This window comes from Rattus norvegicus, chromosome 7, assembly GCF_036323735.1.
Source record: "Rattus norvegicus strain BN/NHsdMcwi chromosome 7, GRCr8, whole genome shotgun sequence".
NCBI classification, from domain to species: Eukaryota; Metazoa; Chordata; class Mammalia; order Rodentia; family Muridae; genus Rattus; species Rattus norvegicus.
The window spans coordinates 10,011,508-10,031,908 of record NC_086025.1 but is presented as its reverse complement, the minus strand read 5'-3'; the positions used below and the strand labels follow the sequence as shown (position 1 = coordinate 10,031,908).

Sequence of the window (20,401 nt, the reverse complement as noted above, 5' to 3'; positions counted from 1 at the left end):
TAGCCCACACGGAAAATCACATCCATACGGACCTAAGCCTTCGGGAACCTCACTTTCCCCACTTACACAAGGGCAACGCCTCCATCTGCCCCTTAGAAGCAGGTTTAAGGTAACAGGTGCCTTCAACCTTTTTGGTCCCGCCCACTTTTCTCCACGCCCCTCCCTCGAGATCAGCTTCGTTTTTTCCAGTGTAGTCCCGCCTCCTTTGTGATCAACCCCGCCTTTTCTGGTCTGTCCAATCAGCGCTGACCTTAGCCAGGCCCCTCCCACCTGCCCTACAGCTAGCTCCACCCACTCCACTCGCTGTCCGTCAATAATCTACTGCTTGTCCAATCAGTATCGTGCCACACCCTCTTGACCAATCACCATGCCAGCAGCCTGGTGCCCCGCCCCCTCAGGACTCCTCGCTGCCGCCCCGGCCTCTACCCTGGCCAGAGGGCCATGCGGCCGGGGAGACGGGGCAAGCCCCACCTCCTTTGTCCGCCCTGCCCTCCCATTGGCCAGAGCCGGGAGGCGGGGGCGGAGTCAGGGTCGGGGGCGGAAAACAGCGGGCTGGGGGCGGGGCAGGGCGGTGTGCGGGTGGCGAAAGTGGTGCGCTCTCGGCGGGACCGGTGCGCGAGGCTGCGGGCTTGCTTTAGTGGCCTGCCCCGCGCCCGCCGCTGCCATGGACGGTCTGCGCCAGCGCTTCGAACGTTTTCTGGAACAGAAGAACGTGGCCACCGACGCGCTGGGGGCGCTCGAAGCCAGGACCGGTGTAGAGAAGCGGTATCTCGCCGCGGGTGAGCCTGGAGAGGGGTGCATGGCGCATGGTCCCCCACGGGCACCTGGGGTCCCATCACTGTAAAGGGCGCATGTCATGGGTCCTAGACGAGTTCCAGGAGGCCCCGGGAACCCAGACCTGGCTCCTGGGTCCCATCACTGGATAAGTTGCACGACCCAAGTACTGATTAGGCACCTTGAAGTTTGGTGGGGTTTACAACTTAGGTTTCCCACGAGTTATGAGTGGCCCTGAGAGCTCTGGCCTAGTCGTGGCATCCCATCTCTCAAGTGGACTCTCATCCCAGGTCCCTGTTTAGGCACGGTGAGGTTCTGTGGACTCTGACCTGGAAAGTTTGCACATTCTAGGTCCCTGAGGGCCTCTACAAGGCCATAAAGACTCAGACCTAGAAGGAGTGCATATCTCAGGTCTCTGATGGACCTGGCAAAAGGCCTCCTGAGGTATTAGGCACCGAGGTAGGGTCCTGCCTGGGAAGGAGTGCGTTAGCTGGGTCCCCAACAGTCAACCAAGATGTCCTGAATCCTTATCCATGGAAGGGGAGCACATTCTGGTTTCCCCATGGATCCTGATATTATCTTGGTACTCTGGCCTACCTCTGGGATATCATCCTAGAATCCCGAAAAGGGGGATTTTCATTTGCCTGCCTTGCCTCTCCTCCAAGGTCTTTGGAAAAGGGCACCCTAGGGTCCTGCAGCCCTCTCCTTGTGACCTGCCTCCTCTGAGCTCTGGTTGTATACCAGGCCCCATGGTTTCTTTGCAAGTCTGGTTTTTCCAGTGGCCCAACTGGCCCTTATGTAGGTAGGAAAACAAGGGACAACACCCCCATCCCGTCAAGTCAATCCATTGTGTATTCCCAACCAACTCTTTCTCACATATTCTCATGGAGAAATGTCCCCATGTATCTCTGGGCCATCTAAGGCCCAGGCTGGGAGGGAACTGACCCAGCACCCAGACTCTATGCTTCTCTTCCTCTGTGCCCCAGCACAAGAGCTTTGAGTCAATATTTGTTGAGCTTAGGTGTTGGATGGGGTTTGGGAAGTGGGGAGTCTGTCTGGAGGGACCATCCATCCAAACACCCAACTGTGTTTAGGTCCATTCTTGTTCCAGACCCTTCTGAAGTGTGATAAGGTCCTTGGTACGTCATCTTTCTGAAATGATTGTAGTGTGCTTCTTTTGGGGTCTTCAGAAGCCCACAGGCTTGTTCTGAAGTCCCTCTCCCTTCCTGAGTCTCCAGACTGTGGTGGCTCTGTGTGAAGGACATGAAGCCTTTTGCTACAGATCCCTAAGATTACATGTACTGTGACTTCCTCCCTAGCTGGAGGACGGGCTCCCGTACTCCCGTACTCCCGTGTTTGTGGGGGTTCTCAAATCTGTGTCCAGATTCCACCTGTGACTCAGCACTGCAAGACAGCTCACTGCCCCACTGTGCAGGCAAGCCCAGGTGTCCTGGCTTTCCACATCACTAGGCAAATTGCATCATAGTACCCTGGCAGGGGGCGGCCAGGAGGGGAACTGAGACCCACCAGGCAGGGGCTGTGTTGGGAAACCCCTCACCTGTCCAGTCCGTCCATCTCTATGCCTATGCTCCCTGCCCGAAGGCCTTTGTCCAAGGTTATCTTCCTCCTGCTGAGGCTGCAGTTAAAGAGATTGAGTACACTGGGAGAGCCCTCTCCACCCCCACAAATGCCAGAGACAGGGTGGCATCCCCCATCTGCTTCAGGACCCTTATCTCAACTGCCCCAAATGGCCACACTGTGCCCTCAGACACTAAATGAGACTGGCTACTTAGATTCGGGGCAGTGGTACAAAGGTCATTGGGGCCAGCTGCTGCCCCCTCCTTCTTTGTCCTCAGGTCCCAGGAGATAAGACCCAGAGCAGATGGAAGGAGGGGCAGGGACTCTGACCTTAGACTCAGAAGCCTGTGTCCCTGCAGATAACAGTCTCTGGGGGAGGAAGGAGATGTCCCAGCTGCCCCGAGGGCAAAGGTCCCCTCAAGTGGATAAGCCTTCCTACAGCCCCCCCCCCTTTGCCCAACCTCTGACTTTCAGTGGAGCACAATGATGCCCCAGATTCCCCCAAACACTTTCCCAAAGCCCCCGGCTCTCCCTCAGCACCTTCTGGCAAGTTCACAATGGTGGTTCCCATCTTTTCATCGCCTAGAATCTCTTAGTGGCCAAAAGGCTGCTCTGTGGAGTGTGGTAAGGAAGTTACTGAACCACAACCAACCACAAGCGCCCCAGGGTGCCAAGGTGAACCCCAGACACACCTGCACATGGAGAGGAAGTGAAACCTGAGAGCAGGGGATATTTCACCTTGTTTGTTTGGAAGGCGGGGAGTTCCAGCACATGCTGTAGGGAGAGAGACAGAGACACAGTGACACAGGTCTTCCATCACGTGGCTCCAGAAATCAGATTACATGGCCCACTTTTTTGGCAAGTGCCCCTGCCTGCCGAGCCATCGCTGGCTTCTCTCCACTTGCTCTCCGATTCTGTAGCTCATCGCTTCAGTAGAATGACTGTTCCAGTGAGGTCCAAGGATCTGTTTGTCTCTGTCACCCTGTCCCAAGTGCTGGGTTTCAGACACACTGCAGCAAGCCTGTTCTTGTTGGTTCCACTTTGTTAGCATGTCATGAGTTCCAAACCTATGTCCTTGGGCCTTCATAGAAAGCATTTGGCCAACTGAGTCATCTCTCCCTACCCTTTTTGGGTAGTGGGGTTTGAAACGTGGACTCTGGAGCCCAGGCTGTCATTGAGCTCACTGTGTAATCTGTGTGCTCTGTCATCCAGGGCTCCAAAGACTGACACAGAGGTGGGAGTGGGGGGCAGAGTCCAAGGCCAGCTTGGGCTGCACAGTAAGACAGTTTCAAAAAAAACTCCAAACAAAACAAAATGCCCAAGACAGTCAATGTGGCAGAACACGCCTCCAATCTCAGCACTCGGGAGGCAGAGGCAGGCAGATCTCCATGACTTTGAAGCCAACCAGAACTGCATTCATTGTGAAACCCTGTCTTGAGGAGGAGGAGGAAGAAGAGGAGGAAAAAGGCTGAATTTGTGATCCAAAACTGAGACCTGGGTGTGAAGCCAGGGTTCAGTGATAGGGATTCACTGCCCAGGGCATCACCAGGAAGAGGCACAGGGAGCTGTCAGATAGGTGCTGTGTGCCAGGCCTTGCCCAACGCTCTTGTCTTTGCAGGAGCCCTCACCCTTCTAGGCCTGTATCTTCTGTTCGGCTACGGGGCGTCTCTACTTTGCAATGTCATCGGATTTGTATACCCCGCATATGCTTCGTGAGTGCAGCAGGCAGTCCACAGGGTGGGGGGCTTCTGGTGTTCCCAGATGGCACCTTGAGGGCAGACACGTGCATTCCTACCTGGACAGAGTCAAAGCTATCGAGAGCCCAAACAAGGAAGACGACACTGTGTGGCTAACCTACTGGGTGGTGTACGCCCTGTTCGGTCTAGTCGAGTTCTTCAGCGATCTACTCCTGTTCTGGTTCCCTTTCTACTACGCGGGCAAGGTGGGTAGTCGGGCCAGCCCTGGGGGCAGGGGGCAGGCAAGGGGGAGAGGTGGGCTAGTCCTGGGGGAAGGGGGGGCATAGGTGCCCTGTTTGACCCTGTGGTGTGTCCCTTTGTGTAGGGCAGGGCCCTGTGGGTGACAGCATGCTGTCCTCATGCATGGGGCCGGGCCCTGTGGTGACAGCATGCTGTCCCCATGCGTGGGGCCGGACCCTGTGGTGACAGCTCCATGTCCCTATGCAGTGCGCCTTCCTATTATTTTGCATGACACCCGGGCCCTGGAACGGGGCATTGCTACTGTATCATCGCGTCATAAGACCTCTGTTTCTAAAGCACCACGTGGCTCTAGACAGCGCCGCGAGCCAGCTAAGCGGAAGAGCATTGGACATAGCAGCTGGGATAACCAGGGACGGTAAGTACATGGGGCAGATGCCCACGGGGCTTGGTTTGGATACTGTATTTGTTTTGTTTCCCCCCCCTACCTTTTTTTTTTTTTTTTTACATTTTGTTCTGCTTTGTTCTTTTGAGACAAGGTCTCACTATGTAACCCTGGCTGGCTAGGAACTCGCTTTATAGACCAGGCTGGCCTTAAACTCATAAAGATCCACCTCTCTAAGCCTCTCTCTGGAGAGCTAGGATTAAGGGCCCCACACATGGCTAATTAGGTTATTTTGAGACAAAGGACTTCAAATAGCTCAGGCTACCCCCCTCCTCACAAGGGTGGTCTTTTGTTCCTGACCTTCCTGCCGCTACCTCCTGGGTGCCGGGATGGCACTATCAGGCCGCCTTAGCTTGCTCCTGGGTCTCGATTGACCCTCTGTCTGTCTGTCCCCATGATTGAATTTGCCTATCTGTCCCTTTACCTGTTGCGAGCCTCCTGACTCTGGCTACATTCCTTGTCTTGCGTCTCGACCAACCCCTGCATGGCTCCACTATCCTCTTACTGTCCGCCTCTCTCTCCTTGGCTGTCGGGAACCAGTGCTACAGGCCTTGGCTCGGGGTCGGACTCTCGTAACCCCAGCATCAGCATCGGAGTCCCCAGCCGCTCTGGAACCGGACCGTATGTAATCCTCTGAAGGGATTGTATAGGGCACATTCACTCAGTGTGCATGTGGTGTGATTGTCTGCATGTGTGTGTACGTACGAGCACGGCGAATGCCAACCTGGGTGTGTGTCTGCATATGTGCGTGTACGGGGGCCTCTGGACAAGCGTGTCCCATGAGGAGCAGAGTTGCAGGCCTATGTTCAGATGTCCTCAAAGTGGGGGCAAGCTTGCCTGCAGAGCAGAGCTGACACCACATTCTTTTTTTTTTCTTTTTTTTTTTCTTTTTTTCGGAGCTGGGGACCGAACCCAGGGCCTTGCACTTGCTAGGCAAGTGCTCTACCACTGAGCTAAATCCCCAGCCCCCTGACACCACATTCTTACCAGCTCTCCCTCAGAGACTTGGTGGGAGGGCCCCCAGCCAACCTCAGCTGCCCTCACATACCTACACCGGCGATCTTTTCTCTCCACAGCCAAGTCAAGTCAGACCACACTCCTGAAGCACAAGTGAGGTCTGCTGGCAGTCTGTGTGTAGAGCCCCCAACCACTGACAAGGAACACATAGCCGATGATGGCCAGATCTCTGACAGTTCCTCAGACTCCCAGATAGAGGAGACACAGCCACAACCGCAGCCACAGCTACAGCCGCAACCACAGCCACAGCCGCAACCTCAACCACAACCTCAACCTCAACCTCAACCTCAACCTCAACAACCACAACAACCACAACCGCAACAACCACAACCGCAACAACCACAACCGCAACCACAACCACAACCACAACCACAACCACAACCACAACCACAACCACAACCACAACCACAACCACGCCGACCCTCAAGTCCAAGTAAACCATTAGGAAGCCCTTCACGGGCCACAAATGGGCAGTCCCCGTCCCCAGTCAGCCCAGGCTCTGCGTCTGCGTCCCGGGGTCAGCTGGCCACTGGTTCTTTCGTCATCGGCTCCCAGTTTCCCAGCAAGACCCGGACCCATCGAAGCCGGGGCAGTTTGACTCCCAGGGCCGCACAGCGCGCCCGGCTGCCCAGTGGAACACTGGGGTCCATTCAGCTGCCCATGCGCTCTGTTGCTGCCCCACAGTCAGCAGGCCGGTCCTTGGGACCCAGCCGGACAACAGGCCGCCACACAGGAACAAACCAGCAGACCCCCCAGGTCTCCACGGCAGGCCCAGGCCGAGCGGCAGCCGCGGTGGCGGCAGCGCCAGCCCCAGCCCCAGCAGCCCCAGCAGCCCCAGCAGCCCCAGCAGCCCCAGCAGCGCCAGTGCCAGCGCCAGCAGCCACATCTGTACCCACTCCCACACAGCGTGTCAGTGTGTCTGTCCAGGGCTCACCTAGGGTCCCGTCTCCCTGCACATCCCCTGACCTCAACCAGGGGGCCGGCAAGGCTCCGGTTGAGTCAGGGAATGCAGGTCCCAAGATCGGCAAGCGTAACCAGAAGACACAGGCGGCTGGCAGCACCTCTGTGCCCGAGCTGTTGGTCCCCTGTCACTCTGACACCTCTCTGGATTATTTGTCCGAGTCCACCACGGAGATCACCTGCAAATGGCCAGACTACGGTCACCAGCTGCGCTGCCCTAGACACTGCTGGCTCCTGCCACACCTGGCATACTAACGCCACGCCTGGACACCCGTGGGCCATGAGACCGCAAGAGACACCTACCCAGGGGAGCCACAAGAAGCACTAGACCTCCGGAGCACCATACAAGAGCCACGTTGAATAACTGCCCGTCGTGCAAATAGTTTAAACATCTGCCACAATGCCACATGAAACACCCACCAGCCAGGCCATCACACGTCAAACCTGCCCGTGGACTCCCGGGTGAGACACCAACCACGAAGCCCCATGTGAAACACCCTCAACAAAACATCCATCAAGGTGCATGTGAAACACCATCCGGGGTCCCCCATGTAACATCTATCCTCCGCGGCACGCAATAAAATCACCCGCTCAGGCTCACCGAGTGTGTCCAACTATCTGGTCAGGCCCCAAGGAAACTGAGGCAGAGGAAAGCAGGTCACCTACCCTGGGTCCTGCTAAAGGGGCCAAGACACAAGCACACCCAGGCAGGAAACCTATGTCTTCCCTTCCTGAGACAGAAATTTCGTAGCTAGCCCAGGCTGGCCCAGAACATATGCTCTCCCATCTCAGCTGCCAAGTTCTGACTTCACAGCATGGCATCCCTCTGCCTGGGGAAAAAATAGAGTATTAGTGTTTACTCCAGGTAGAAAGGGCACCACAGGCCAAAGACAAGTGGTGTGGCAGGTCTGCCTGTGAGGTAGAGCTTACTGGGGTCACCCACAGGAGCAGGAGTGACTCAGGCAGGAAGTCTCCGTGAACAGGTCACCCCAGCATGGGTGACCAGGCCTCTCCCCGTTATTGTTCAGAGACCGGAGAGGTTTCTTGGGATTTTCTAAGAGTTGTTTTTTTTTTTTTTTTTTCTTTTTTTCGGAGCTGGGGACCGAACCCAGGGCTTTGTGCTTCCTAGGCAAGCGCTCTACCACTGAGCTAAATCCCCAGCCCCTAAGAGTTTTAATCTTTTTACATCTGTGCTCTGGCCTTGGCACAAGGTGCCAGGAAGGGCAGAGGGGCCAGAGCCCGTGGACGTGGAGCTGCAGGTATGAGCAACAACATACGTGCTGGGAGCATCTCTCCTGGCGCCCTGTCGGTTTTCCTGAGCCTCCCTCTCTTCTCTCTATTCCATTTTGCCTCAGGGAGAAATGTCTTCAGGAGAACGCAGCTACACACAGACCCATCACCCCTGTGATAGGTTGGTGGCCAGGTTCATTCCCTCACCTTTCTCCCTGAAGCAGAGGTGGAAAGAGGGCTAGGGTTAGCTTGGAGAGGGAGCCAGGACTGTGAAGTAATTCTCGACACACCTGACACCTCTGCCTGGGCAGGTGAGGGCTGGGCTGTGCGCATCTGATCAGTGTGGGACAGAGCCAGAGCCTGGGTGAATGCTTGCAGACAGCAGGGGCTGCGGACTATAATGTCTGTTTAGATTTTAATTTTTGTAGATCTGCAACGGAATCTAGCAATTCCTGAATACTGGACTGGGGCTCCACCCCCAACCACTCCCCGAGCCCCCCACTTTCACTGAACTTTCCACCCCTGGCCCTTCAATTAGAATGTTCAGTAGAAGGGGCTGGAGAGATGGCTCAGTGGTTAAGAGCACCCGACTGCTCTTCCAGAGGTCCTGAGTTCAATTCCCAGCAACCACATGGTGGCTCAAACCATCTGTAATGGGATCTGATGCCCTATTCTGGTGTGTCTGAAGACAGTGACAGTGGACTCATGTACAGAGTACAGATTTATTCATTCTCAGAAAAGAATGTCTGCTAGAAACATAGCAGTGAGGTCAGCCATGGACCCCAGCATATTTGCTCACTCATTGGGCCATAACAGTGACTGCCAGGAGGGACTCAGTGCTGGGGGTGCTGTGCATCCAACGGTTTCCAGAAAAGAGTCTTACATTCAAGGCTATCCTCTGCTACCTAGGGAGTTTGAGGCGAGCCTAGGCCTAGCAGATCTTTAATCACAGCACAAACCAGAGGATATTGGGGAGCCTGAGGCCAGCCTGGTTTACACAGCAAATTGCAGACCAGCAATGGCTACATGGCGAAGTCTATATAGTAAGAACTTGTCTTAAAGAATGTAAGAAATGGGGGGGTGGGGATTTGGCTCAGTGGTAGAGCGCTTGCCTAGCAAGCGCAAGGCCCTGGGTTCGATCCCCAGCTCCGAAAAAAAAAAAAAAAAAAGAATAGACAAAAAGAATGTAAGAATAGAAGTGAGGTCGTCAGGATGGTGTGTTCCAGGGACGTCAGGAGCCACTGTTCAAAGGTTCTGGGGCAGGATGGGCCTGGTGCGTTGGAGGGGCACTTGAGCAAGCCGTTGTCCCTGAAGCTGGAGATAGAAGAGGAGGGAGGGTCGACGCGGGTTTGGTCTTGGCTTTGGGACATGGGTAGTCATGTAGGACTCCCATCCTCGTCCCAGGTGATGGTCCCCTTGGCCACTAGAGGCAGCAGGGTTTGTAACCGCTGCTTTGAAATGACAAGCATGGCCAGGGCCATGGGGGGATAGGTTTGCTCTGAGTCAGGGTCATGGGAAGTCCTGGGTAGGGGAACTCCAAGGGGAACTGACAGTAGTTCCTTCCCTCAGGTCAGCTGGAGGTGGGGAGGCTATAGAATTCCTGGAAGCCCTCCAAGCTTCCAGGTCAAGCCAAAACCAGCTCCTCACTAGCCCGGCTCTTAAACCACAGATGAGCTTGCTGTGGACTAGGATAGGATTTGGACTCCAAGGAGTTAGGGTCCAGCCTGGGCTATTTGAGGCCTTAATGGCTCTCCATCTTAATTTTTTTGTTTTTTGGGTTTTTTGTTTTGTTTTGTTTTTTTCGGAGCTGAGGACAGAACCCAGGGCCTTGCGCTTACTAGGCAAGCGCTCTACCACTGAGCTAAATCCCCAACCCCTTGTTTTGTTTTTTTTATCCACATGGAAAGGTTTAATGAGAGAAGAGTAAGAGGACAGGAGTAAAGGCTGGCCAAGATGAGCATGTGGAGGGAAGGGGGGAAGGGAATAGGGAGAGAGGGGACAGAGGAGAAGAGGGGAAGAGGGCAAGAGCAAGAGGCAAGAGCTTTGTTTTGTTTTGATTTTGTTTTTTTAAAGGCCAGGTTTTTCTGTATGGCACTGACTGTCCTGTAATTCACTCTGTAGACCAGGCTGGCTTCGAACTCACAGAAATCTATCTGCCTCTGCCTCCCTGGTGCTGGGGTAAAGTCATGTGCCACCACCTCTTAACTTCCACCTTGTTTATGAGGCTCAGCACAGGAACCCTGTCAGGGATGACCCTGTCCTGGTCTCTAGTGTCACATTGGCCGCCATTATAGCTGAGTGAAGTCCCTGAAGCCTGCTGCAGACCATCTCCCAACCTGGGAATCCACGGCCAGCCACCAGGGGGCGCAAGGACTCCACAGGTCCCTGTGGAGCTACACTGTGGGGTTTGGGGGGAGCTCTTGGGCACCATAGAAAGCCCTGTTAGACAAAGTGACCCCTGCTTATCCTGGCACAGCACTGCACCTCCCTGGACCGCCGGGTCTTTCACATACAGTCGGTGCTCAATAGCTGTTCATTGGAGAACTAAGTGTCCACAGGCAGAGATGAGAACTGAGGCAGAGGGGCGAGGCAACTGGTTAGACCACGTGACAGATTCAGAACCCAGAGGGGATAGCCTTAAAGGACACCCCACTGGGGATAGCTTGCTGTGTGGCTATAGGACAGACACCCATGATAGACAAAGGCGCAAATGAACCCATTGCATAGAGGAATGGAGGTCCAGCGGTTCCTGTGCACCCCAACTTCCCAGACTTCTTGTGTTGGTCTCATAATGAGCGCACTGCGTTGGGTGTTGGGCCAGATCAGAAAAAGATGGGAATGGGCTTATGTCTGCACAGTGCCTGCCACTCCTAGAGTGTCTTGGAGTCCCTATAGCTCAACACGTGAGGGGGAAGGCAGCATTCTTTGTTTCCATGTTTTTGTAAAACTTAAATAGTAATTTGAAAAGAGACAAACAGAAGTTGTTTAAAGGAAAGGTAGCCCAGGATCTTGAAGCTCCTTAAAGTTCTCAGATATGGAGTGCACCTTTAATCCCAGAATTCACTAGGGAGACAGAGGCAGGTGGATCTCTGTGACTTCAAGGCCAGCCTGGTCTACATAGAGAGCTCCAGGCCAGCCAGGGTTGTGCGCACAGGGAGACCCGAATTAAAATATACGAGCTTCCAAGTGGGAGACTTTCCTGAGTCATAGGACACCAGAACAGGAACCCGCTGACCCCGACCGCCGGAGGTGGGGGTTTACACTGGACAACGCCGGGCAGCTAGTCGAACTCGGCTGTCCTCCGCAGGACTCCAAAGCCGAGCATAGCCAGCCTGAGGCAGCAGTAGCCGGTCCTGTGTGCCATCAGGGCTGACGTGTCGCCTGGTAGCCAACAGGTATTCTCGATGTGGGGCCAGTGGTGGGCATGGGCAGTGGCCTGGTGCCCACACATACTCTCGAGATCGCAGAGGCGAGCGGTTTTTGTAGATGAGCAGGACCCGCACCTCGTAGCGGGTCTCCTGGGCCAGGCGGTGGCGGCCCAGCACACGGGCCTGGAACACTGTATAAAGGGGACATAGAAGGTCATGTGGGCCCTCGGGACCTTTGGGTCAGCTGAGATCAAGGGTGAGGGTCAAAGCAACTATTCAGGAGGAGTTAAGGGTCACTGGGGTCAGTGGAAGGGGTCAAAGGTCAGGGGTCTCACCAAAGTCGCTGCCACAGTAGTGAAGAAGCCGGTGTGCGCGACCACGGCTGTCAGGGCATGGCCCGCAGGGGTCTAGGGGAGAGGTGTGAGTGAGACGAGCTTTGCCCGCTGCCTGGTACCCCCTAAACCCCAGCACCACTGTTCCTGCTTCACCTGGTGCCAGGGATGCAACACGGGCAGGGATGGCCTCGGGGACCACAGTGGTCTCTGCAGGCTGCGGCTCCACCTCCCGAGGCTGAGGCTGTCGCAGGGGCCAGCCCAGAGCGTGCACCTGAGCCTGGAAGGAGCCATAGCGCTCTCGGGGCAGCCAGAACTCGAAGTGCACGCCCGGGTTGGGCTCCCGCAGCAGCACCTGGAGCGGGAGAGCGCACTGGAGCTGGTGGCCCAACCTCCCCTCAGCACCGTGCCTCCCGTCTAACAGACCTCAGTGTCCCGCCTGTGCCTCGTCCTAAACTGTCCACATCGGCCCACCTGCAACAACAGCTCCTGGGAGGTGGGCCCGGTAGCCTGCAGAGTCTCCTCCGGACCCGCACTGCGGGTGTAAACCACGCGGGTGCCCGCGGCCTCATAGGTGCCAGGCAGGCTGAGCACACCATCACCGTTGAGCACGTAGTGCCCGTCGCGGGTCACCAGCGCTGCAAAGAATCTGTCAGCCCGTTCTCGCAGGAACCGCCTGCCCCCAAGCCCAAGCCTCAGTTTCCCCAGAGGCCCCGAGGTACCCAGGTGGTTGTGGCTGCGCTGTGTTACGCGGATGTGCCTGGCGCCCTCGGGGATCAAAGTCACGTTCCAGTAGCCGGCGAAGGCACCTGAGGCAGGCGGGAGTTTGGGGTGTAGCGCGGCAAGATTTTCTGGGACGCGGTGGCATGTACAGGGGTGCGCTGTGGTGGGATGCACTGGGACGCACTGGGGTACACAGGGAAGTATGCTCTGGAGTACGCAGAGCAGGGATACTCTGGGGTACACAAGCGAGGGATGCTCTGGGGTGCGCAGGGAAGGGATTCTCTGGGGTGCGCAGGGCAGGGGCGCTCTGGGATGCGCAGGGGAGGGATGCTCTGGGACTCGCAGCGGCGAGGTACACTTTGGGTGCGATAGTGCGCTCAGGGACCGATAGCTGAGGATAAATGAGATGATACTGAGGGGAGGCTGGGAAGGGGTTAAAAGCGCATCTATTCGAGGGAGGGTGGGACGCTCTGTCAGAGGCCAATCAGGGGAAGGCCTCGAGGAGCCGGGCCTTAACCTGTCCAATCAGCAAGAGTCTTGGCTCCCAGGAGCCAAACTCGTTAAAGGGACCCCTGTCCACCATGCTCCTCAAGTGCAGGCCGTGAGGCGGGATGGGGCAGTCACCGGCGTCGCGGAACACGCGCTGCACGAACAGGCAAGAGTCGTTAGCACCACCACAGAGGCCGCAGCGGTCCTCGAGGGTGCCGGAGCCCAGTAGTCCGTCACAGCCTGCGCTCTGTGGGGTTGGAGGTTGGGGGGGAAACTGGGTCAGGACGGGCGGGGCTGTGGGAGGGGGCGGGGCTGAGAAGCAAGGTTTGGTAGGTGGGCGGGACTGGAGGGACCTAGTGAGAACAAGGCACTTGAGCGGAGTCTAGCGACAGGGCACGATGGTGGGCGTGGCCTGGCGGTAGGCAGGGCGTGAATATTAAGGAGGGATTTGAAGGGAGGAAGGGGCGAGAGGGTGTGCAAGACTGGAAAAATTGGTGTGCTGGGCCTGGAGAAAAGACTGAGAGAAGCCACGAATAACTTGTGACTGGAAGGTGGGTGGAGCCTGGAGCCATGTGGGCGGGGCCCTGAAGGAGGAGTCAGAGAGAAGCCCCAGTGTGGTTTGGGGTCTGAACCTGAACGGTGGGTGGGTGGAGTGTAGTTTTTAGGGACGGGGGGCTGGGGAGGAGGGTGGAAACTGATGTAACTGTCCTGAGACAGTTTGGAGTGGGGCCGTGCGTTAAGGCGGAGTCTGCAAGGAAATGGGCGTGGTGGGGCAGGATCAATGGGTCCTCACCAGACAGCGGCCTGCCACGCAGAGACCCTGGGTCCCCGGGGTGCAGGGGGTGCCATCCAGCACGCGGCCAAAGCTGTGGTAGAAGGCGTGGCCTTCAGCCAGGCAGTTGAGGTCACACAGATTGGGCGCTGAGGGCGGGAGGGGTGGTGAGTCGGGGCCTATCATCCCATCGCCAGTCCCTACAGCCAGCTAGCTCACTGTAGCTCAAGCTCAACCTAAAGCCCTACAGGCGCCAACACTTACCGGGTATCACTTCTCGCTTCTCACCTCTGGGCTCTGCCCTCTTCATGGCCCGCCTCCACCCTCCTCTTTCCAGGCCATGATTGCTTGCTTACTTTTTTTTTTTTTTTTTTTTTTTTTTTTTTCGGAGCTGGGGACCGAACCCAGGGCAAGCGCTCTACCACTGAGCTAAATCCCCAACCCCGCTTGCTTGCTTTTTGAGACAGGGTCTCTGTACATATCCCTGGCTGTCTGAGAACTTTGTAGACCAGGCTGGCCATCTGCCTCTGCCTCTCCAGTGCTGGCATTAAAGGTGTAAGCCACCACACCAGCCCATACATTTTCCTACCTCGAGTCTTCTCCTTCCCTCCTCGTTCCATTTCTCTAGCACCTTCCCTCAATGCCTTCCCCTCTCAGGCCACACCCCCATTGCCTTCCATCCAGGCCAGGCTCCTCCTGGACCCCGCCCTTCTCCCTCCATGCTCCGCCCTCCCACTCAGGCCCAAATAAACTGCTCTTCCTGTATAGGTTCGGTAGCCCGGGAGCCCAACTGTACCACTGGCCTGCAGTGTACCTCAGTTTCCCCTGCCTGTCAGATGAAGCCCGCAGGCTTTATCTCAACCACTTGGAAGCAGGCTGGGGGGACAAGGCCAATGTAGTGGGCCGCTGTGGAGGTGGGATGGGGTGAAAGCAAGGAGGCCCGGAGCTGATGGAATGCCCTGCGTTCAAGGCTGTTCTCATCTGTCGCCACCACTCTGGCGGCTGAAGTTGCCTGTCTCCCTTCAATCTGGAGGCGTGCTGCCCCGGGCACCCAGTTATATAATCTGCTATTTTCAGCTCCGTGCAACAACATTTCCTGTTAGTGGGATCAGTTTGAAAACTGTTGGCCTCTGGATAGAAGTCTATGTCAGTCCTCAGCCTGGAGTTGACCCTATGCAAAAGGGACCGTGTCCTTCCTTCACCAACTCCTACATATACTTTAAAACCCCATTCCAATGCCCACCTCTCAGAGTATTTCTTAACTCCTCTCAAGATTCTCATTTTCCTTTTAACCCCAGGAGATCAGGTTACTCACCCCCGTGGAAGGGCACCCATTGATAGGTTTTCTGGGTGCCCAGGACGGGGTGGCCATTGTAGAGAGAACACTGCAGGTCTCGGAATGGTATGGCCCCTGGGGGGCAGTCCTGGGTGAGCATAAAGGTGGATGGGTAAAACTGGGCAAACCAACAAGGGGTATTTGGAGTGGGCAAAACCAAGTAAGAGGGATTCAGGGCAGATTCGAGGGCCTACCGGCAGCTGGCACACCCGGTATTCATGACTGTCCCCCCAGCAAAGTTCCTCCTCAGGAAGTCTGCAAAAACCAGGGTGGTCTGAGTGTAACAGGAACCACCCCAGCCCACCCCCGCCACCGCACCCTCTTGGGGACCCCTTTCCATCACCTGCCAGGACACCCTCCGCCCCCATCAGCCCCACCCGCATTCCAGCTGGCTCTGTAAGATTAAAGGGCACGCTGCGTGCGTGGGCAGGCAGAGGGCGCGGCCCGGTGTGTGGCAGAGGGGAGGGGCTCCCGGTTTACCGGACGCAGTGGCGTCTGCGCACTGAGACGCCCCGACCACACGAGCTGGAACACCGGCTCCAAGACCCCCAGAGCGTCCACTCTCCCGGACCCTACTTGATGGCAGAAAGGAGGGTCAGCCAAGAGGAGAGTTGCGGTCTCCCACCTCATGCACATTCCCATGTGCTTCTTGGGCTCCTTCACTCCCTTACCTGAGCAGCACCCCTCAAATCACAGCTCAGGAGAATCCACAGCAAGAACAGAAGAGGCGGGAAGAGGCGGGGTCTGAGGGAGCACTGGGTTCCCAAGAGGCAGTGATCAGCAGAATCGGAGTGAACTGCCATCTCAGCCCTGGCTGACTGTGTGGTCTTCGATGGTAGCCAAACCTCTCTGGGTCCTCTTGTCTCTAAAAAGAAATGAGGTAAAATGAGGTAACAGCAGTCTCGCCCCATCTCCGGAAAGCCTTGAGAGGGTTAAAGCTCAGGTCAGGTACATGGTGTGGGACTAGGGACTTTATGTGTTGTAAACGGTACACTTGTGAGACAGATACAGGCAGATCTGAGTTCGAGGACAGCCTGGTCTATAGAGTGAACTCCAGGACAGCCAGGGTTACACAGAGAAACCCTGTCTTGAAAACAGCATACACACACACGCACACTTACACACACGCACACTTACACGCGCACACACACATACTTACACACATACTTACACACACACACACTTATGTACACTCACGTGCGCGTAGGGCAGCGCGACAAGATGCCAGGTGCACTGACTCCCTTTGAGCTAAGCTGAGTTCCAGTTGCTCACAACACGGCATGGGTGCTTGGAACCAGTCGTGGGTTCTCTTAAAGAGCAAGGTGACATCTTGAACCCAGAGATCTCTCCAGCTCCTCCTGTGTTTACTCGAGATTTGAGACACTTTCTCACTGTGTAGCCCAGGCTGTCCCAAAACTCCCTATGTACCCCAGGCTGGTCGGTCGCTAATTCACAGAGACCCACCTGCCTCTGCTCCACAGGCCTGTGTTTTTTTTTTAATTATTATTAATTTTTTTGAGACAAGGTCTTGTAGCCCAGACTGATCTGAAACTTCCTTGGTAGCTAAGGACGACCTTGAACTCATGACCTTCCTGCCTCCCCTACTAGTTGCAGGACAATAGGCACTGGGCATTTGCTCTAGGACAGGCAGGCATCTTCTGCTTTTCTTTTGAGATGGGGGTCTTGATCTGTAGCTCAGGCTAGGCTCAACCTCTGAAAAAATCCTCCTGCCTCAGCCACCTGTGACAAGACTCTCTCAGACCTGCCTGGACTGCCACACACCCATCTTAATCTGGTATTATAGATACTGTGCTCTTTCATGATGTACACAGTAGGTGCCTAATGCCAGCCATTGAAGGAGTCCTTGAAGGGTACTGTTTAGTTGGCTACAAGTTTATTCGCCCCTCTCATTTACCTTCCTGGGTGGCCAGGAACCGACCATTCCGTTTTTCCAGGCCTCAGGTTCCTCATCTGTGCAGTGAAAACTCGCGGAACTCGGTCCGTGAGTCTCCGAGACCCTGTAGAGGGGCAACCAGTGGAGGCTCATTCAGAAATTCGGGGTAGAATGGGTGTCTCCCTCCCAGCATCTGGAGACTGCTTGTACTCCCAGATACCCCATAACCTAAGGGAATCCCCGTGGCAGGCGCGGGGAAGGCTGACCTGGCCTCCTGCCAACATGTGCGTCATGGTCTCATCAGCCAGGAGTGCGGGCTGCGGTGCCCAGAGGGTCTGCAGAGAAGAGAGGCGGGTGGGGCTGAGTGGAGGCCTCAGTTTCCCCAACTGCAGAGACCCGATGAAGTCATTCTCAGCCCACGCCCTCCTCGTGATCCCGGCTTGGCCAGGAGGGAAGGGAACCAAGATGAAGTGAGTCCCTTCTGGGCCCCGGTCCAGGCTCTCTGAAGGGCACACGGGCTCTCAAAGTTTTGCAGCCCACAGGGTCCAGGTACCCGAGGAAGGGGTAAGGAAGGCCAAGGTCTCCTAGCCCGGCTGGAACCAGGGTCTCCCGGGTTGTCCGCCAATCTGATGCCCTTTAGGGCACCTTGGGACCGAGGTGGCTGTACAAGTTGGAAACCCACGGGAGCTGCTTCAAGACGCGCGCCGGACCCTTCCCTCTGCGGACCAAGAGACCGGGCTGCCCCAGGAAGGAAGAAGGAGGCTGGGGACCGGCCATCCCATAACCCCCTTCGTGGGGGGCGGGGGCTCCTACCCACGTCGGTCAATGCCCTCTCCGGAACACTGCATCCCTGCCTGTCCGGCATTGGCGTACCAGCCACTGGGGTGCCAGTCTCCTGAGTTTCAGTCCCATCCCGGAGGAAGTGCGACCCCCAAAACTCACAACCATCCTAGGGATCGCTGCTTTCGCTCCAAGGAGAGAAAGAAACCAATCTCATCGTCGCCACACCAGGTGGAATAGCGGCAGGATACGAGGAGGGACTTACCAGTTGCTCAGAGCCCAAGGCAATGCGTCCAAGCTTCCCTGGGTCGCCCCAGGGACTGGCGGAAGCGGCGGGGCCCCAAAGTGCGGGACTGCGAACTTCGTCGATCCCTCCCACCCGGGCCTCCCAGGCGCGCCCAGGCTGGGGTCACTAAGGGCGCAGGCTAGGGGCGCCCTCATGCGGCGGGAGAGAGTGCACGCGTTGGGCCAGGAGCTGCGGCAGGGGGCTGATCCACTGCGCCTGACAGCGCAGCGGCCCGGCGTTGGTCTTCGTATCCTGGGTGCCAGTGACCTTGGGAAGTCCAGCTGCGGGGCGGTGCGCGGGGGTGACTGGACTGCTATTCCGGGCGGCGCGCTCAGGGCCAGGGAATGTGCCTAGCGCTGGGGCTTGGGGTGGGATAGTACATGCCGGGGCGCCCTCCCACCCTCAGTATCCCGTCCTGCTCCGCATCACCCCACAACCAGATTTCCTACCCTCGTCCTCATCACCCGCTCAGACCAGGCTCCTCTCTCTGTCCCAACAACCCCAGGGACACCAACCCAGGTCTCCATCATCCCTACAACCGGGACTTCCCACCCTGTTCCCGTTACCCTCAATCGGACTCTCCACTCTGGTCCGCATCATTCCCCAATTAGACCTCCCTGCCTTGGTTCGCATCTTCCCTCCACAGTCAGCCTCCTCACGAGTCCCCGGCATCCCCTCACGAGGCCCCGCGCGCCCGCTGGGGGCGGAGGGACCCTCCCGGCCGCACATTCCCAGGCGCTGCCGTCACCAATGCCCCACCCGATCCCGCCCTGTAGGCCTAGGCGTCGATGCAGCTTCCCTCTCCTGGCTTTGGCCTCAAGCCCTCCGCCTCAGTTTCTCCATTCCCGGTGCCCTGCCAGTTTCCTGTGGACGACCCGTCCCATTGCCTTCGTGGCGCCCCCTAGCAGCCAGGCAGAAGGCCGCGGTGCTGTGTGGGCCATGCTGTTCCTGGGAGCTGAACTCGCCTCCTCTAGGAAGCCCACCTGGCTGACCCTTGGTACAGAACACTGTCCTCACAGGACACAGTGCCTGCTGTCTGCACTCCCTGAAAAGCAGACTGCCTGCAGCGTTTACACCATGTAGGGGACAGTGTCTGCCGTATACAGTTGCCTCAGGTTAGCCTGCTGGACAGGGCTCAGCACGGAACAGCCATTGGAAACATCTCAGAGTCTAACAACTCCGATGACATTATGCAAGCCACTGTGTGCACATAGCTATGGGGTACAGCAGCCAAACCCAGTTCTGGGAGGTGGCCACTCTGGGCCATGACTTCAATTTCCGATACCCATCATCCTATTGAAGAGAAGGTGTTAAGGGGTATCAGGATAACTCCCATGGGATAGTAACTCCCAACGGGGCCAGGGAGAAGGGTTGCTTAGCCAAGGTCAGCACGAAAATGAGGGACAATGCCGGTGTCCTGCTGTGAAAGGAAGGGACCTCAGCAAAGCAAAGATGAGGACAGTGTTGAGGGAGAAGCCATGTAGCAGGTCTTCTGTTTTGGTATACAGCAGGCATACACTCTGCATGGATCATATACAGCAGACATGCATTTACAGGAGAAAATATGCAATAGATGCTATACTCCCCAGGAGAGCATAAAGTAGGCACTGAAGCGGAGTATACATGAAACACCCTGCCCTTCATGATGCGTGTATACAGAAGACACTATGTCTGGGAGAGTGCGCATACAGCCAGCGCCGAGCCTGGCATGGTGCATATATACAATAGGCCCTCTCCCTTGCAGGGATAATATAGAGCAGGCACTGTGCTGCACCTCCCTGCAGTTCCGACTCAGTCCAGCAGAGGGTGCACCAGGGCTCGAGAACTCCTCTAAGTTTGCTGTTAACCTGCTCTGGACAGTGCAGCCTGCTGGGCATGGCTCTGGTCAACACCCACTCTCAGCCGGGTCCCAATCTCGGAGCTCCTTCTAGGTAGGACACATTCGCCTCTGCCAAGATGAGATTGGGGCAGGGGACAGGGCTTTGTGGGGCTCTAGGTTATCTGTAAGGCCAGGGCCCTAGGCTTGCAAACCAAATGGCCAACAGCTTGTCTTATGCACTTTAACATTTACCAAGAGGGTGAAGTGGGCGTGGCCATACACACGTGTCATCCCAGCACTGCACACATGGAGGTAGGAAGATCGAGTTTGAGTTTATCCTCAGCTACATAGGACGTTTGGGCTAGTCTAGGCTACAGAAAGGGTGTGTCGGCAAAACAATACAGGGGCTCGTGTCTTATTTGGCATAAACATCTCTAAGCATTCCCACGACAGCAGCCAGGAGAGGTTTACACATCTGACATCCCAGAATCGGGGATGTGGAGGCAGGAGGAGCAGAAATTAAAGTCATCACTGGCTACGGGTTGAGTTCCAGGCCAACTTGAGCTCCAGAGTGAGGGTCTCGAAAGTGAGGGCTGGAGGCTGCTGTGGAGGCCTCTTCACAAGTGAACCTCGTGGTGCCCTCCCCGTGTAGGCCCTGGAGCTC

The 20,401-nt window shown here is 56.5% G+C and overlaps 2 protein-coding genes across 25 annotated transcripts; one reads left to right on the top strand and one right to left on the bottom strand.

The window, feature by feature from the left end:
- The first annotated feature begins 401 nt into the window (after positions 1-401).
- On the top strand, positions 402-7,308 carry Reep6 (receptor accessory protein 6). Of its 2 annotated transcripts, NM_001013218.1 has the most exons (6): positions 638-779; positions 3,971-4,064; positions 4,156-4,294; positions 4,536-4,704; positions 5,272-5,352; positions 5,808-7,308. In NM_001013218.1, the coding sequence occupies exons 1-6, from the start codon at positions 665-667 to the stop codon at positions 5,843-5,845; spliced, it is 636 nt and encodes a 211-aa protein (NP_001013236.1). In that variant the 5' UTR covers positions 638-664; the 3' UTR covers positions 5,846-7,308. The 2 variants fall into 2 exon arrangements, with proteins under 2 accessions (XP_006241029.2, NP_001013236.1); XM_006240967.5 differs by lacking the exon at positions 5,272-5,352 and having other exon boundaries at positions 402-779.
- Positions 7,309-9,984: 2,676 nt separating this feature from the next.
- Adamtsl5 (ADAMTS-like 5) lies at positions 9,985-18,603 on the bottom strand. 23 transcript variants are annotated; one of them, XM_039078988.2, is made up of 15 exons: positions 17,898-18,037; positions 17,119-17,187; positions 16,874-16,976; positions 16,156-16,325; positions 15,630-15,823; positions 15,439-15,530; positions 15,153-15,213; positions 14,938-15,076; positions 13,644-13,771; positions 12,879-13,097; positions 12,361-12,544; positions 12,113-12,276; positions 11,795-11,993; positions 11,642-11,713; positions 9,985-11,497 (listed from the first exon to the last, which is right to left on the bottom strand). In XM_039078988.2, exons 3-15 carry the CDS (start codon positions 16,927-16,929, stop codon positions 11,196-11,198), a joined length of 1,980 nt encoding a protein of 659 aa, XP_038934916.1. In that variant the 5' UTR covers positions 16,930-16,976; positions 17,119-17,187; positions 17,898-18,037; the 3' UTR covers positions 9,985-11,195. The 23 variants fall into 23 exon arrangements, 21 of the variants coding, with proteins under 21 accessions (XP_038934916.1, XP_038934919.1, XP_038934924.1 ...); XM_039078991.2 differs by having other exon boundaries at positions 16,156-16,316; XM_039078996.2 differs by having other exon boundaries at positions 16,156-16,267.
- Between the last annotated feature and the right edge of the window lie 1,798 nt (positions 18,604-20,401).

Coding starts and splice junctions, on each gene's coding strand:
- Adamtsl5 (XM_039078986.2), bottom strand. CDS start 18,073: ATGAGGGCGCCCCTAGCCTGCGCCCTTAGTGACCCCAGCCTGGGCGCG. Junction 11,714..11,794: donor TGTTGCATCCCTGGCACCAG/GTGAAGCAGGAA, acceptor CCTCTCCCCTAG/ACCCCTGCGGGCCATGCCCT. Junction 11,498..11,641: donor CTACTGTGGCAGCGACTTTG/GTGAGACCCCTG, acceptor CCCTTTATACAG/TGTTCCAGGCCCGTGTGCTG.
- Reep6 (NM_001013218.1), top strand. CDS start 665: ATGGACGGTCTGCGCCAGCGCTTCGAACGTTTTCTGGAACAGAAGAAC. Junction 4,295..4,535: donor CTTTCTACTACGCGGGCAAG/GTGGGTAGTCGG, acceptor GTCCCTATGCAG/TGCGCCTTCCTATTATTTTG. Junction 5,353..5,807: donor AGCCGCTCTGGAACCGGACC/GTATGTAATCCT, acceptor TTCTCTCCACAG/CCAAGTCAAGTCAGACCACA.